The 14,773-nt window shown below is 37.6% G+C and overlaps 1 protein-coding gene across 5 annotated transcripts in view; it reads right to left on the minus strand.

The window, feature by feature from the left end:
- The window catches only part of dnmt3bb.1 (DNA (cytosine-5-)-methyltransferase 3 beta, duplicate b.1), a 43,163-nt gene that overhangs the window by 12,394 nt on the left and 15,996 nt on the right, over positions 1-14,773 (minus strand). For 3 of the 5 annotated variants that reach the window (XM_027145069.2, XM_027145066.2, XM_027145070.2), the window contains exons 3-16: positions 13,212-13,362; positions 12,804-12,889; positions 12,148-12,294; positions 8,827-8,946; positions 7,681-7,839; positions 7,429-7,536; positions 5,803-5,944; positions 3,778-3,930; positions 3,516-3,560; positions 3,343-3,422; positions 2,823-2,935; positions 1,976-2,159; positions 1,684-1,768; positions 860-1,005 (exon numbers count right to left, since the gene is read on the minus strand). In XM_027145069.2, the coding sequence (XP_027000870.2) occupies positions 860-1,005; positions 1,684-1,768; positions 1,976-2,159; positions 2,823-2,935; positions 3,343-3,422; positions 3,516-3,560; positions 3,778-3,930; positions 5,803-5,944; positions 7,429-7,536; positions 7,681-7,839; positions 8,827-8,946; positions 12,148-12,294; positions 12,804-12,889; positions 13,212-13,362 (1,719 nt within the window). The remainder of the gene's footprint in view (positions 1-859; positions 1,006-1,683; positions 1,769-1,975; positions 2,160-2,822; positions 2,936-3,342; positions 3,423-3,515; positions 3,561-3,777; positions 3,931-5,802; positions 5,945-7,428; positions 7,537-7,680; positions 7,840-8,826; positions 8,947-12,147; positions 12,295-12,803; positions 12,890-13,211; positions 13,363-14,773) is intronic. The other 2 variants (XM_027145068.2, XM_027145067.2) reach the window with 2 other exon arrangements.

Raw genomic sequence — 14,773 nt, forward strand, 5'->3', positions numbered from 1 at the left:
CTTCTTGTCAGGGGACACATGCACATAAATTCTACTCACACTCTGTGTGATTAGAGGTCACTGGGGCATGCAAAACACAGATAAATCTCGAGTGTGTGCACAAACACAGAGATTAGGAAACACACACAGACAAGGCACAAACCACACTGTCTACAAAACCTCTCTGATATCACAGGCACATCTGCGTGTTTGTGTGTATGTGTGTGTGAGAGAGAAAAAGACTGTATGCAGCTGGATTCTATTCAGCTTCTTTTCATGCTTTCCCTATCCAGCTACAGGCTCCTGGCCTCCCCTTCTCTTTGCTGCCCTTTTCATTCCTCCCTTTTCTCCTCCCACCTCAATCCAGCCTCTGCAGGATGACAATGGGGTGAACTGGTGACTGAGCGAGCGGATCAATGAATGGATGAAAGGGTGGATGGTGGAGTAAATGAGTGAATGGGTAAAGAAGGGATTTGGGAATGCTTTGTGTTCCAGGGAGCAGTGTGTGTGTGTGTGTGTGTGTGTGTATATATGTGTGTGCATGTGTGTGGACAAGAGAAAGGGAAAGGAGGAAACTAAAAGCTAAACAGGGAGGATTTGAAGGGAAGGAGGAGCTACAAAAGCCAGACTCCTCTACAGTGGTCTAATTGCTACTATCAAGAGCTGTTGGGACATGCAACTAACAACAAAGCAAATAACAAGTTTAGACCAGGTGTGTGTATGTGCGTGTGTGTGTGTGTGTGAGAGAGAGAGAGAGAGAGAGAGAGAGAGAGAGAGAGAGGGGGAGAGAATTCAATTAACATTCTACGGTTTCGAATGACAGAGACAGAACTCAGCTGACTGAGGACATTGCCAAAGGGATCCTGACTTCTCCACTTACATTTTTCCGGGTGATATTTCGAACATCGTTCACATATTGGATTTTTCCTTCATGTCGGACGACTCCCACGGATATGGAGTCCTCACACACCTCTGAGGCAATGTATGCATCAATCTTAAAACCCAAATCCTTTAGCACCAGATAACCTATAAATCACAGGGCCAAGAAACAAATACTTCTTTATTACTTTTCATGAAAGTGACCTGTAATTTGACTGGAACATTTTTTTAAAGGAAAGCAATAGCTTTACACGCAAGAAGCGGCGACTCAAAAAACGTATTATAGAAATCTACAGCAGTTGATAAAGCAACAACCTATTTTAAGAGGAGACAGAGATTAAAAACATGTTACCAAAGCATAAAAGAAAACTTAGCTCAAACATAGTTTATGCTAGTGCATCAATCTGAAAACATAGTTTGGTCTTAGATAAGTTAGACATTTATGTAAAACACAATTTTTTTGGAAAACTTTGATGAAAGTCAATGTTTAACGTCTACACACTCATCATTTCATGCAATTTTTTTCCTAGGAAAAATAATTCTCATCTCTGAAAGCATGAGTTATACACATTCCGAGCTTAAATTAAAACAAGACTGACTTACAGCAAAGCATAAAATGGGTTGGTGGTATTTTTTACATAACGTTTTTGTCTTCTAATATTAGTGAGTGGAATTATGTCAGTTGAAAGAATTGTATCGACGTAGCATCTGTTTTTACTGGACTTATGCTACAGCGATGGATTTAAGAAAAACAAAAGGTTCCTTTAATGCAACTTCAAAATGTAATGCATGCATACAAACAGATACATATGCAGGAAAGCTTACCTGTGGCGATGCCATCAAACAGAGACAGAACTCTAATGGGACGCCTCTGTTCTGCTGGGACTGCTTGGTAAATATTTGGGCTTTCCTTAGGGGGACAAAATAAGACACATTCTAACATTTAAAAAGTCCTCACAGACTATAAGGTTATGGATGTTGACATTAAACAAGCATAACAGTGCTTCTAAACGTATAGTACGTAGTAATAAAAAAAGGATTTATTATTATTATTATTATTATTATTATTATTATTATTATTATTATTATTATTATTATGCAGTGACCCAGGACTCACAAACTCCTGTCCGTTGTCATTGACAAAGAACTCCTGCAGTTTAAGGCTCCAGTCATGACGTCTCTTCAGCACGCCATACTGCTGCAAAGGCTGACACATATAACACAGCCACGGGTCCAAATCACGTGCACTGTTTGACGCTCCTGCACCCACCAGCAGGTCCAAACAGTCCACACAGAAACACCTGAGGATAAAAAAACTAAAACATCAGAACAGGATACTGAGCAGGACACACAAGAAGTTTAATATCTGTATTAGCATGAGAGAAGGAAACGGGATACATGGTATGAAATGAGTGAGGAAACTGTAAAGTAGAAATTTGATCAATATTGGTGAGAAAAAACAATATTGGTGAGAAAAACAAATGAGTGAAAAGAATAACGGCTGCATGGGGTATAATTATCAGTGCATCCTACTGTGGTAATAGACTAAGTCTGATTTACATACGTCTAAACAAATAAGTGTTTTGTTAACTCTTTGTTCTACACTGCATGTCCTCTTGCTTGAAGTCATGTCAGTGCTTGTGAACAAAAAATGATCAGTTTTTTTTTTTTGGAACCAAGAGGCCATGAAAGGGGCCCCAAATCAAGAAGAAGACGATGACATCCACAAGGATGGGCCATGGCTAATTTATGACTGGGTATGGAAGGAGTTAATAGGATACAAAAATTCTCTGTAACACGGATTTTTTTTTTTTACTGAGACAATAATATAACAATGAAATCATTTTTTTTTAATGCATGGCGCTTATGACTATTGTATTATTGTACAGTGTATCAGAACGTTGTGAAAAAGTGCTAAAAGATCAAATGTAAGTGTATGTGTGTGTGTGTGTGTGATGCTGAACCTGCAACAGTTGACATTGCCACAAAGTATCACTTCTCGGCCTCCACAGCACACTGTGCAGTACGACTGATAGCCATCGTCATCATACATGTAAGAGATCTCTAAATATACATCCTAAAACATGCACACACACATACACAGTGAATGAGAGAGAGAGAGAGAGAGAGAGAGAGAGAACAAGAGAGAGAGAGAGATTGAGAGAGACAAAGAGAAAGTGACAAAGATAGAGAGGTAAAGAGAGAGTGAGAGAGTGAGAAGTCTTAAAATGATGACATCCAGTAACTAAGATTTACAGAGGGTTATAAAAGAGATAAAAAAAAGCCTAGAGCTATTTCAATTCTGATTTATTAACATACATTGACCCTAAGTAACTGTAGTGTAACCTAATGCCCCTTAATCAAACATAGGTTTGCAGGTGTTCGTTAAAATGTGCGACAGTCTTTTCAATGGCTCTGGTTTGTGCAAGTCTGCACATAGTGCAGTTACTCAGAGGATGTAAATCAGCCTGACGGAGTTTTCACCTTGCATGCTTGACAAAGGCCTCCTTCAAACAGGGGGTGGAAGGTTGCTGCTCTTGTCTTGCCACAAGACAAGCAGAACTCTTTGGGTATATGAGAGAGACAGAGAGAGGAAAAAAATCAGGATAACCAGATGGAACATATGGAAGTTAATGTATAATTTGGTGCAAACATACCTTCTATACTTCTGTGATTCTTCAAGACTTCATGAACCATTTGTTCTAAGATGGAGAAAAAAAAATAACACTGTGAAAAAAGTGTTCGTAGAGACCGATAAAGTCCATTTATAACCGGTCATCGTTTTACTCTTAGGTCAAAATAACCAGAACCAACAAATAATTTATTACATGTTCATTATATAAAGCACATAATTATTATTATTATTTTTTTAAATCCAGAGAGAAAATGTACGTCCTACTAAACATGATGACCTCTGACCTCTACTGTAGATGTCCTCAGTGGCTGATTTGGCTTTGCACATGCTGAGTCGAGCTCTCTTGGCAGATGGTGCAAGCTCCGGTGGCGCGGACTCCAAAAGTTTAGCCTGCAGTGTTGTGCTCTCTGGAGCTGCTGGGAACAAACAGCACTCAGCTGTGAAAGATAAACCACCATGTTAACCAACACACACACACACACACACACACACACACACACACACACACACACACACACACACACACACACACACACACACACACACACACACACACACACACACACACACACACACACACACACACACACAAAGAATGGCATGAAACCAGCAAGGCATGTGAGTGAGATCTTATATAGCAAAAACTTAAAGCATTTTGTATAGCCTTCTGTTTCTTGAAATTCAAACAACACCTGAAATCTATTATATCAAATCTATTAAAAAAAATAATCTGCAGAAATCAGTAAAAAACAGTCACATCTATTGCATAGAATTATTGGAGTTGCAGTTGGAGTTTGTCCTGGTAAACATCATGGTTGCCTCATTGAGATGTCACCTTTCTAATGAGGAAAACTTTGATATTTACAATATTTATGTTATTTTACTTGGACAAAGTGGCAAAGATTTGCAGAGGACTGGGAAACTGGGATGGTGGTCCCCGATTTTTTTTTAAAAATAGATAATATGTTCCAGTTACAGAGGAATTACACTACTCAGTCTCCCAGGAAACATTTATGCTAGAGTTTGAGAAAGCAGATTTTTTCAAATGGTTGCATCCAGGATCCAGAGGAAACCCTGCAAACTCCAGCTTCATACAAATGTGGACCAGGTCTATCTTCTTCAAGAGAAAAGATGCTGCCCCTGGTGGAGGATTTTAAGTAGCTTGGGACTGTGTTTACAAGTGAGTTAAAAAAGATTGAAATAAGGGTTAGATTCATTCATTTTTAGTGAGCTCTTTATCCTGGTTAGCTCTGCAGATCTGGGTATACTGGGAACACCAGGCACAAAGTGGGATACATGCTGAATGAGATGCCACTCCATCACAGGGAAACACACACACACACACACACACACACACACACACACACACACACACACACACTTAGGACGGAGATGTGAGCTGGCAATGTTATTCTTTGTACCACCATGCTGACCATGCTGATGGATAACAAAGGGAATTTGTTTTCTGAGTTGCACTAAAGTAAATAAATAATAATAATAAAAAAAGGCAATATGCTTATCAAATCTGGCTAATATTAAATTATACCAATGTATAATAATAATAATAATAATAATAATAATAATAATAATAATAATAATAATAATAATAATAATGAGATTAAACAAATTAAATGCAACCTCTTTTGTGAACTGCCTCAGCAGCTGAAGACAGCCCTGAAATATCAAACTCTTCCATTAAGGTATACATTTAGATACATCAGAACAATTGATTTTGTCGTAATGTAGTATTAAAGTTTTTGATTTGAAAATGTGCGAGCAGATGCCAAATGCCTCTCTAACCAGAATGTGTGCTGGCACATGTACAGAACATGAGGGGATCTCGTGACACGTATTTAAGTGAATGTCTTGTATTTCTGCCTGAATCACTAAATAGTACATAAGTAAGTACTAAATACGTACACTAAATAAACACAAGAGCATGTAAGGTAAGACGTAACTCGGAGAAGGCCTGAAATCTTTGAACGTGCAGAATCTCATATTTCAGTTATGAGTCATGTGTGTTAAGAGCACTAAATAAACACATGATTTCGCTGTTGTTTGAGTTTCCTTCTTCACACTAATCATGAATTGCAAAGCTGCCCGATCAAAAAAGAAACTTCTGTGTGTGTGTTGGATGACTGAACTTTACAACCTCATTTAAATGATACACAGATTATCTAGAGGACTTTACCAGCTCTGAGGTGTTTATGGAAGGATTATGTATAAGGAACTGTAGATGGATCGACAGGCTATGAGAAGTAGTTGATGACTAACAGTTGGTGTTCCTGGGTATTCAGAGTCATACTCACGGGAGTTCTCTTTGGGTTTCAGGCCCTCCTTGCCCTTGGGCAGGAAGCCGCTGTGAGCCCAGTCCAGCATGGGCTTCACCTGGTCCTCTGGATTATCAGATTCGCACAAAGGAAACGCTTTCTCAGCACGAATGCTTGCCATCTGAAAACAAACCAGAGAAACAATGAGAGTTTTGATATTGATAGTTCATTGTTTAAGTTGCAAGTCAAATATGGAATGTAGTACTATGAAGCATCATGTATGTTGAAATAAAAACACAGATATTGTGGAGCCAAAATGGCTGTTGAAACATGGTGTCTAACATGATGGTGGTGTCAAACACTGGTTCAAAATCTCACAAAAGCGTTCAAGTGTTTTGTGATCTGGTGAATGTGAAGGCTGTAAAGGATACAGTACTGTATATTGACACATCTCCAGCCATTCAGTGAATCCTCGAACCTTATATATTAAACGTGAGCATTCTTAGAAGTACTTCCCTTGAAAGGGACAAGTAAAGCCAAACCATGACATAATACATAATAGTTTCTTTTTATTTATCATAACTTTGCTTTTATCTAACAACTTGTCTGATTTCCTTACCTAGCTAGTTCTTATGAATACATATCATATATTTTGGCTTGTGTTTTTTATTTGGTGGTTCTTTTGTGACTTTTTGGATTCGAGAAAATAATCTTTAATCCCCCCCACCCCCCACCCCCTCGGCTGATCCCTGTTCGGGGTCACAGTGGATCACGTGGTCTGCATATTAGATTTGGCACAGGTTTTACGGTGGATGCCCTTCCAGACGCAACCCTCCCATTTTTATCCGAGCTTTGGACCGGCACTGAGAGTTTAACTCTTCAGTAGCTGGGCTAGAGCCCGACCGCGGTAAAGGGAGCGCGGGATCCTGTCCCTGGTCCACTTGGAGGCGCCAGTGTTTAAACATTAGTGTTTGGAATTATTATTTTTTATAACCACAGCTCCACGAAGAGCTTTCTGAGATTCATAACATATAAAAAGCTGTTTGACACCAGATAAACATTGGGTGATGTTTCTATTGATGGATTTCTTTTGAGTTGCATTACTGCATTACTCAATCTCAAGCACTGCGTACATTTAGTAATTGATAGAATTAGCATAGAAATATACTTTGCGCTAAGCTATTTTCTATTTAAATTAAGAAAGTGGCTAGGCAGGGTCACTAAAGACACTATAAGAAAGCACACAGGCTGTGCTATACCGTGAATAAACACATGAGAGTGTCTTTGAAAAGTGTACCATTAATCAAAGTTTATGGTTATCAAAATAGAGACCAATTATCTATAGTACATCACAGGAAAGGTGATCATCTGCAGCAAGAACAAGGCATGCAGTTCAGACATGCAGGGCTCTGGTTCTCGAGCGTGTCTGGACTTGCTGACCTTTGTGTTGTTTTGGTAGAACATCTTATTCTCTAGAGGAAGGTAATTAAGGGAGCTGTCGGGGAATTCCACAAAGCTTTCAGATAACTGTTTACCTAGACTCTTACCTTTCAGCCTTTTAAACCTGCATAGGCACAAATATATACTCAGCTGGACAAACAGAATGCAGATGTCATAGTTGCTACCTTATTAGCATCAGCATTCATACAGTGAATCCCGTCTTACCTCTAGGGCCTGGAATATAGCTCTGCGGTAGGAAGCCAGCTTAGTGTAAGAGGATTGATTAAAAAACTTGGAGAAGGCTGTGATAGAATCCAGTTTGTCGGCAGACACCTACAAGCAAAACACACACCCACCATAAATGTATACCCCATAAATATTCACCCCATAAATGAATAACTTGAAAACCTTCATAGGTAACCGGAATTAATCTTTGTTGTAACATATCCATAATGTTGTTTCCAGAGTCAGACTCACCTCAGAAAACTTCCCATCACCAAACCACTGGAGCCAGCGCATGCCATGCGAGGCCTGTCTCTTCCCTGTGGCTCGCCAGGTCACCACCATGCCAGGCCACCAGGAGAAACCCTTAATTTTGCCCCATACCAGCTCCCCGATTCCAAAGCCCTTATTGTCCTACAAGAAACATATGATTATGGACAAAAATTAACCATAAGTTACCTTTACATATATGAGATTTATTAGCTATTTAAACTGGTATGCATAAAATATTAGTTACTCTGAAAAGGTAGAAAGAGAGTGAGTGTGTGTGTGTGTGTGTGTGTGTGTTTGTTTGGGGGGGGGGGGTTAAAAACACTCAAGCATCACTGCAGTGTTGAGACTAATGCAACAAGCAAAATGGTCTAATAGCAATTCTATGTTTAGGAGCTGAGCACAGAAAGGACAAGAGGATGAATAATACAACATTTACATGAAAAAAGAGGAGCTATCATTTCTAACTGGACAACTACAAATGTGGGCCAAAGTTAGTCGTACCTCTATATACCTCTAATAGACGATAGAGTCTGCAAAGCTTCCCTAATAAACTAGCAATTTAATGTATGTATTTGACATAAGAACATAAATGTAACATTATTATAACATAAGTGTAACTACTAGTAGTTGTATGGAAGACAGTCAGCCTGGTTAGCATGTCAGATATAAAGACTGCATCTACAGGACTTGTCTGAGCATGATATACATGATTAATTTAGTTACTGTGAACTCTTATTTCTTGTTAGTTGTGTATGTGTGTGTCCTAGTGCTTTTCTGCACATACAGTTACTGTCAATAGAAACTCTGTTAAAATCTCTGCCGCACAATGGCATAATTCAAGAACTAACGGTCTCTTTGAGTGTGAAGTCAATGAGCTCTATAAAGATGTAGCTGTTGGGTTTTGTAAAGTTGAACCCTCAGGCTAAACCGTGAGACAAAGACGACTGTCTGTGCTTAAAAAAGAGAGCTATTCTATAAGCGAGCCTCTTGTTACTTTTAGAGGGCAGGTGGACAAACATAACTTAGGTCTTGTGTAAAAGAAGAAAAAGGGACAAGACAAGACAAGAGGGCATGCACATGGCTGCACTGTGCCGGCATGTGTGTGTGTGTGTGTGTGTGTGTGTGTACATTGTATTCAGGCTGGCTGGCTGTATCGGTAGTGGAGGTGGATGTAGCACTGCTTTGAGCTGAGTCTTTAGAGTCCTGCTCCATCAGCTCCAGCTGGGGACCTTCAGGAAGATTAGGGACCTATACACAAGGGGAGATAGTTAGTTAGATAGTTAAAAATTTTTTTATTACTTTAGTATTAAGCCAAGAAGACCTCAATATTAAGACTCACGTATTTCACTACTACAACAATAAAGACTAGTATGTCTCCAATGTATTTGTTATGGGCCACAGAAAATAAATTCCCTGTATTGGGAATAGAACACAAAATCCTGACATTTATTTTTAATTAATTAATTGATTAATTGTATTCATTCAAATACAGTTGTAAATATACTTGTAAATTTACCTTGCAGATATGATTATGCAACAAAGAAAACACAAAATTGCCTCACTTTCTATCTGGAAAAATATCATGGAAAGAGTAAGTATTCATTAAAACTTTTTTAACAGTTGATGGTTTATCTAAGTTAAATCTTAGAGAGTATAACGTATTTAAATTCTACTTGTATTTTATTTTAAATAATAATTTTTTTTTTTTTGGAACATCTGTCCATAGACCTCGGTTCTGTAAGTTTTAGCTAAACAGAATCTTGGTTGTTTTATTATGCATTATGCTTTTTGTTTTCGGTATAGATCATTTAGTTAAAATTCTTGTCTGTGGAAATTGTACATACATTATTAGGTAAGGAATAGGTTGACAAAGGTTGCAGAGTTCCTTTAAGATATCCATCAACCTCAAAGAAGATAAGGGTCAATGCTAACTCGTCTGCAGCTAAAAGAAAAGGACCCCGCAGAACCCCTATGTGGGCAAATTGACTCGGCGCAAAAAACAAACAAGAAAATGGATGGGCCACAGATAAAACCAAAAGATATGGGAGTGAACTGCTAGAACGTAGATACGTATTAAAAATGGAGCATTGCAAAAGAAAAAAAACAACAACATTAACTCTACTTAAGGGATAGCCAAAGATCTTTATGGGGTATATGATGCCATTCTAAACAACTCTTTTGTTCCTTTCAAACAGAGGTTAGGCTTCATATTGTAATCAGCAATCTGACCTGCCTGGACCAGACTTTCCTTCCGTGCAAAGCAGTCCAGGAACCGCTTTAAATGTGCAGATATATTACATTATGAATAGCTATAGAAAGGAATAGATATACATTTAAGATTTGACTTTTGACTAGACTTAAATGTATTTATTTTTGGAAACAAAGAAACATTTACATGCAAGACTTTAAAATATAAATATATATTTATTGAAGTCAGTGCTAAGTAAAAAAATTATTAGTTTTGGATCATGGGAAAGAAAAGAAGATGGAATTTTACAGCTGAAAACCTGATGTTTTCATTTATCCATCAAAGATGTTTCTCTACACATTTAAATAAACTGCTTCATATCAGAGTGCATGACAATGCTTACACTCTGCGTGATCCAGTGTGATTCACAAAATAGCTTGGGCAAGGGCTTCGGCATAAACAGCACCACAAGAAGTACCACAAAGCCATAGAGAAAAGGCTTTGAAGAAAATGCCTATTCATTTTCCTTTCTGAAGAATTTGAGGTGGTCTGGTGCTCTGTTTAGTATGGTTTTTCATAATAATACCTCAGCTAGTGCTAGCTCGCATGGCTATAGTAATATTTGCTTTTAAACAGCTATTGTTGCTTTTAGGAAACAGTTGTTTGAACATGAGGTTAAAAAAAAAGAGAGTCCAACCCAAAGGTACAGTAGTAAATCTTTCTCATTGGTTTTCTAGAAAGAAGACGCTTGAAAGCTGATATGGAAACAGGCAGATTGTATGAGAAGTAAGAGAGAAAGGATATTTAATTAAATCTAAAATAGTCTCATTTAATAAGGATGTATGCCTTCTTTATCTCATCTCATTGCCTTTGTGATTTTCTGGCCATCTTCTTAACCAGGCAATTCTTGTTTATACTGGGTATAAACAGTGTCGATGATTCAGTACAACAAAGCTGACAGAAATCAATCATTTCTGTTTATTTACAGGGATTTACAATGACCATTAGGAAAAGTGAAGTGAGGGGCTGGCTGACACAATAAAGCTGAATACAGCTCTACTTTATGTAAATGAGCAACAAGTGCTTTTCTGTAAGAATCGTGGGATTAAAAACACTTTAGTTTCCCATCATAGAACAACATGAACCAAAGTGATGTCTTCATTTTATAACACATCAATTTGCCATTTTACAGTTAGAATTAATGTTGTTCGCAGCCCTATCATTTATGCTATTTTATAATTCTCGAGTCTGATTGGTTATAAAGTTTTCTTTACTGAGTGAAAAAGGAAGACACACACAACAAAACTTAATGACCAATAAGATTGGAGAATTCTACAATGTTGTGCTATTAAGTAATGTTAATGTTGTTGTGAAGTAACATAATCAATACCTTTTTGTTTGACTGCTGCTCGATAAATGTACTGAACATAATTCCACCGAAAATAGCTGACAATGTGAACAGAGTAGCTCTAAATGCATTAAGGTGAATGCACTGAGGAGTTTACTTGCATGTTTTTATGTATGTATATTGCTACTGTGCTCAGTATTTAACACTCACTTTTATGTTCCTTCTATTTTGTAGTGCTATCTGTGTCAATATTAATCAGACCCTTTAGGATTTCCCAGAGGGTTTTTATTTTTGTGTTTATTGCAACCAAAAATGCTTCATTTTGCTGTGGCTTTTTAATAGCATTGAAACTTGCAGATATTTTCTACAAAAACCTAGCTCAATTGGTGAAAACACACAAATTTCTTATTTTAAACTATGTACATACTGTACGGAATTACCTTTGATAATAGCTCTACTAATGTTTGATGCACGTGAATGATTTGGCTAATGTGAGCAGTGATATGCCATTACAACGTGTGATATGCGATACAATGTATTTTTATTGCATTGTCCTGCTTGTGTACTTTCTGGCTTTGGACAGTTAAGGCTTTGGATTACTGCTTACAAGGTCAGGGGTTCAAGCCCCAGTACAACCAAGCTGCCACTTCTGGGGTCTTAAGCAAGGTCTTTAAGTCTCTCTGTGCCAGGAATGCTATGTCATGGCTGACCATGTACTCTTCCAAACAGCTAAAAACATGTATGGCATACTCTTGTCACATGTTCATACTTTAAGCTTAGGTATGTGTACTGCGCTGCCATTTGCTGCATTGTTTTGCACATTTTGTCCTACTTTAGATATCTATAATGATAGGATGATGACAGGAACTTATTTGAGTATCAGATTTTGCATTTGTGTGTGCGCTCACGTTACCAGACTGCTGGGTTCCGGCTTGCCCCGGCCCCTAACACTGTTGCGGGGTTTCGTCTGAGCTGTTAGTCCAGCCTGAAAGATGGTCCTGGGACGAGGTTTCCGTTTGTGGATTGTGGAACCACAGTCTGAACCCAGATCAGACTTTTCCTGCAATGACAACATTTATTGCTACTTTTTTTTTTTTTTTTTTTTACTACAAAACTCACATGCACACACATGTAATTTCTCAGCGCTGCCTTATCTGATTAACTGACTTTTTTTTAGAGGAACAACTTCCTACCCATGACCAAATATCAGTGGGAACCTGTTGAACTAGTCTACCTCTAGTCTCTAACATGCATATACACACACATACGGGGTGGTGGGAGGCAGCAAAAATCCATTGCATAAGAAGTAACGTGTGTTTGTCTTGCAAATTTTTTAAATCCCTTCTACTATTAAGTATCAGAACCCTCTATGGCAGGCATATTATATTATATTTATTATAAAGTTAAGGAAAAAAAACAATTAGGAACTCCCAGAACACACAAATCTACACAAGTTTATTTTTGTAATTTGAATTGCAATTGGATATATATAAAGTTTCCTCCTGGTAAGGGTATTAACAGTGAATCTCATTGGCTCAGAAATCTCAGAGTGGAGTGGTGAGCACAGACCTCACTGCAGGAGTCCCAGACGCTCTCATAATCTGTTTCAGAACGCTTCCGAGATCGCTTCCTTCTCAGGCTGTTTACACTGTCATCTTACAGACAGAGAGAGAGAGAGAGAGAGAGAGAGAGAGAGAGAGAGAGAGAGAGAGAGAGAGAGAGAGAGAGAGAGAGAGAGAGAGAGAGAGAGAGAGAGAGAGAGAATGTCTGTGAATCAGTCTTAAAAATGCAAAGGCATATTCTAACATGTTATAGTTACTATATAGAACTGTAGAGTTCTACTTCTAGGTGGAGTTTGGAAACAATAATGTTTATGTCAATGTCACCGGTAGTATGTCACGTGTTTTTCTGTTATGCAATATGCATTTCTTTGTACTGTACATACCCATGAAGGATTTGTTATCTGTGCGTATATACCTGCAGGTGATGCTGCACCCCCGTTCTGCTTGGGGCTGAATGGTGAAGGTGGTTCTGCCCCGGTTAAGGGGCTGTTCTCGTTGGTCATCTCCAGTCCACTGTCATTCTCTGACAAACCCTCCACTGTGGGCATGTCACCATTTACAGCAGCCTGTAAAAAGAGAGAAAAAAGAAAGTTAAAAATGACGAGTTTGCCTCAGCCATCTTTGGCTCTTAATCACCAAAAGGTGATATTACATTCTTATTATCAGGTTATATATTAATAGTATATTATATATTAATAAATATATAGTATAATAATATATTAAGGTAATATCAGGTTATAAGTGTGATAAACATATCATGGTATTTTGAATGTTAAAATTGCAGTGCAATAAAATCATAAGAGAGCCTTAGTCAACTAAATAACTGCTGATAATTAGTGAACAAAATTAATAAATAATCAAAGATACTACAGTTTACTATAGTAACTTTAAACTTGACTGTTGTCTTCTCCTCATTGCAAACAATTTTATTTATTAGAATGTTTTGTTCATGTTATGTAATGAAATATTTCTACAGCATTGTCTTAAATGTATAAAACCATGATTACATTTAATGTTATTCAATATTCAATCAGATATCTGATCACATAATGCAACTGTTACTCAATTTCACTTTACTGTATGCCACCGGCATCGAAACCAGACATTCCTGTTCTGTCCACCAAGTGTGTCAAATTATGGCATCTGCTTTAAGACATATACATGGGATTATTTTGTTGTATATCCTATATGCTTCTGCATGGAACAGAGTAGAGTGAGACGATTTTAAAATGTCTAATATAACAATATTTTGTGTATTTAATATGCTAGTATATTGCACAGTCCCATCCAAAAGTATTGGAACAACAACACCTTTATATATATATATATATATATATATATATATATATATATATATATATATATATATTTTTTTTTTACTGAAGAAATTATTATTTCCTGGTATTTATATGTAAATAGGTTAAATGACTTATTAAGTAGCACATTTTGTATAATTTCAGGTGAGTTCCAAAAATACTGGAATATGTGACTGTAAGGTATTCCTTATTACCAGATGTTCCCTGTTTAGTTTGGATTAATGCTGAACAGCTACTCTTGGTTTTAGCCTTCCGTTTCACTTGAGAATATTACACTTGTTAGAAGGGTTAAACCAACATTAAGATCTGAGAGCTGTCTATGATCACATAATGCAACTGTTACTCAATTTCACTTTACTGTATGCCACCAGCATCGAAAATCAACCAGACTCAAGTCACAAAGATTGGGAATAGCCAATTAAACAAGAATGTCCTGAAAACGAAAGAAACCAATCATATAACTAGATTTGTAAAGTTTGTCATGACAAACTTTGATGTTGGCTTTGACAAAGCAAGTATTCGCAAAGGCCGGTGCTTTTTGGAGGCGAGTGGACATAAGGATCAGTGTTACATTTGGAGGCAAGTGGACAGAAAGCTAGGGTGCCAAAACATTTGTAGGTGAGCATGTGACATCTTATTGTCTAAAAATGGGATGGTTTGA

Source organism: Tachysurus fulvidraco, chromosome 23 (genome assembly GCF_022655615.1).
Source record: "Tachysurus fulvidraco isolate hzauxx_2018 chromosome 23, HZAU_PFXX_2.0, whole genome shotgun sequence".
Classification (NCBI taxonomy): Eukaryota; Metazoa; Chordata; class Actinopteri; order Siluriformes; family Bagridae; genus Tachysurus; species Tachysurus fulvidraco.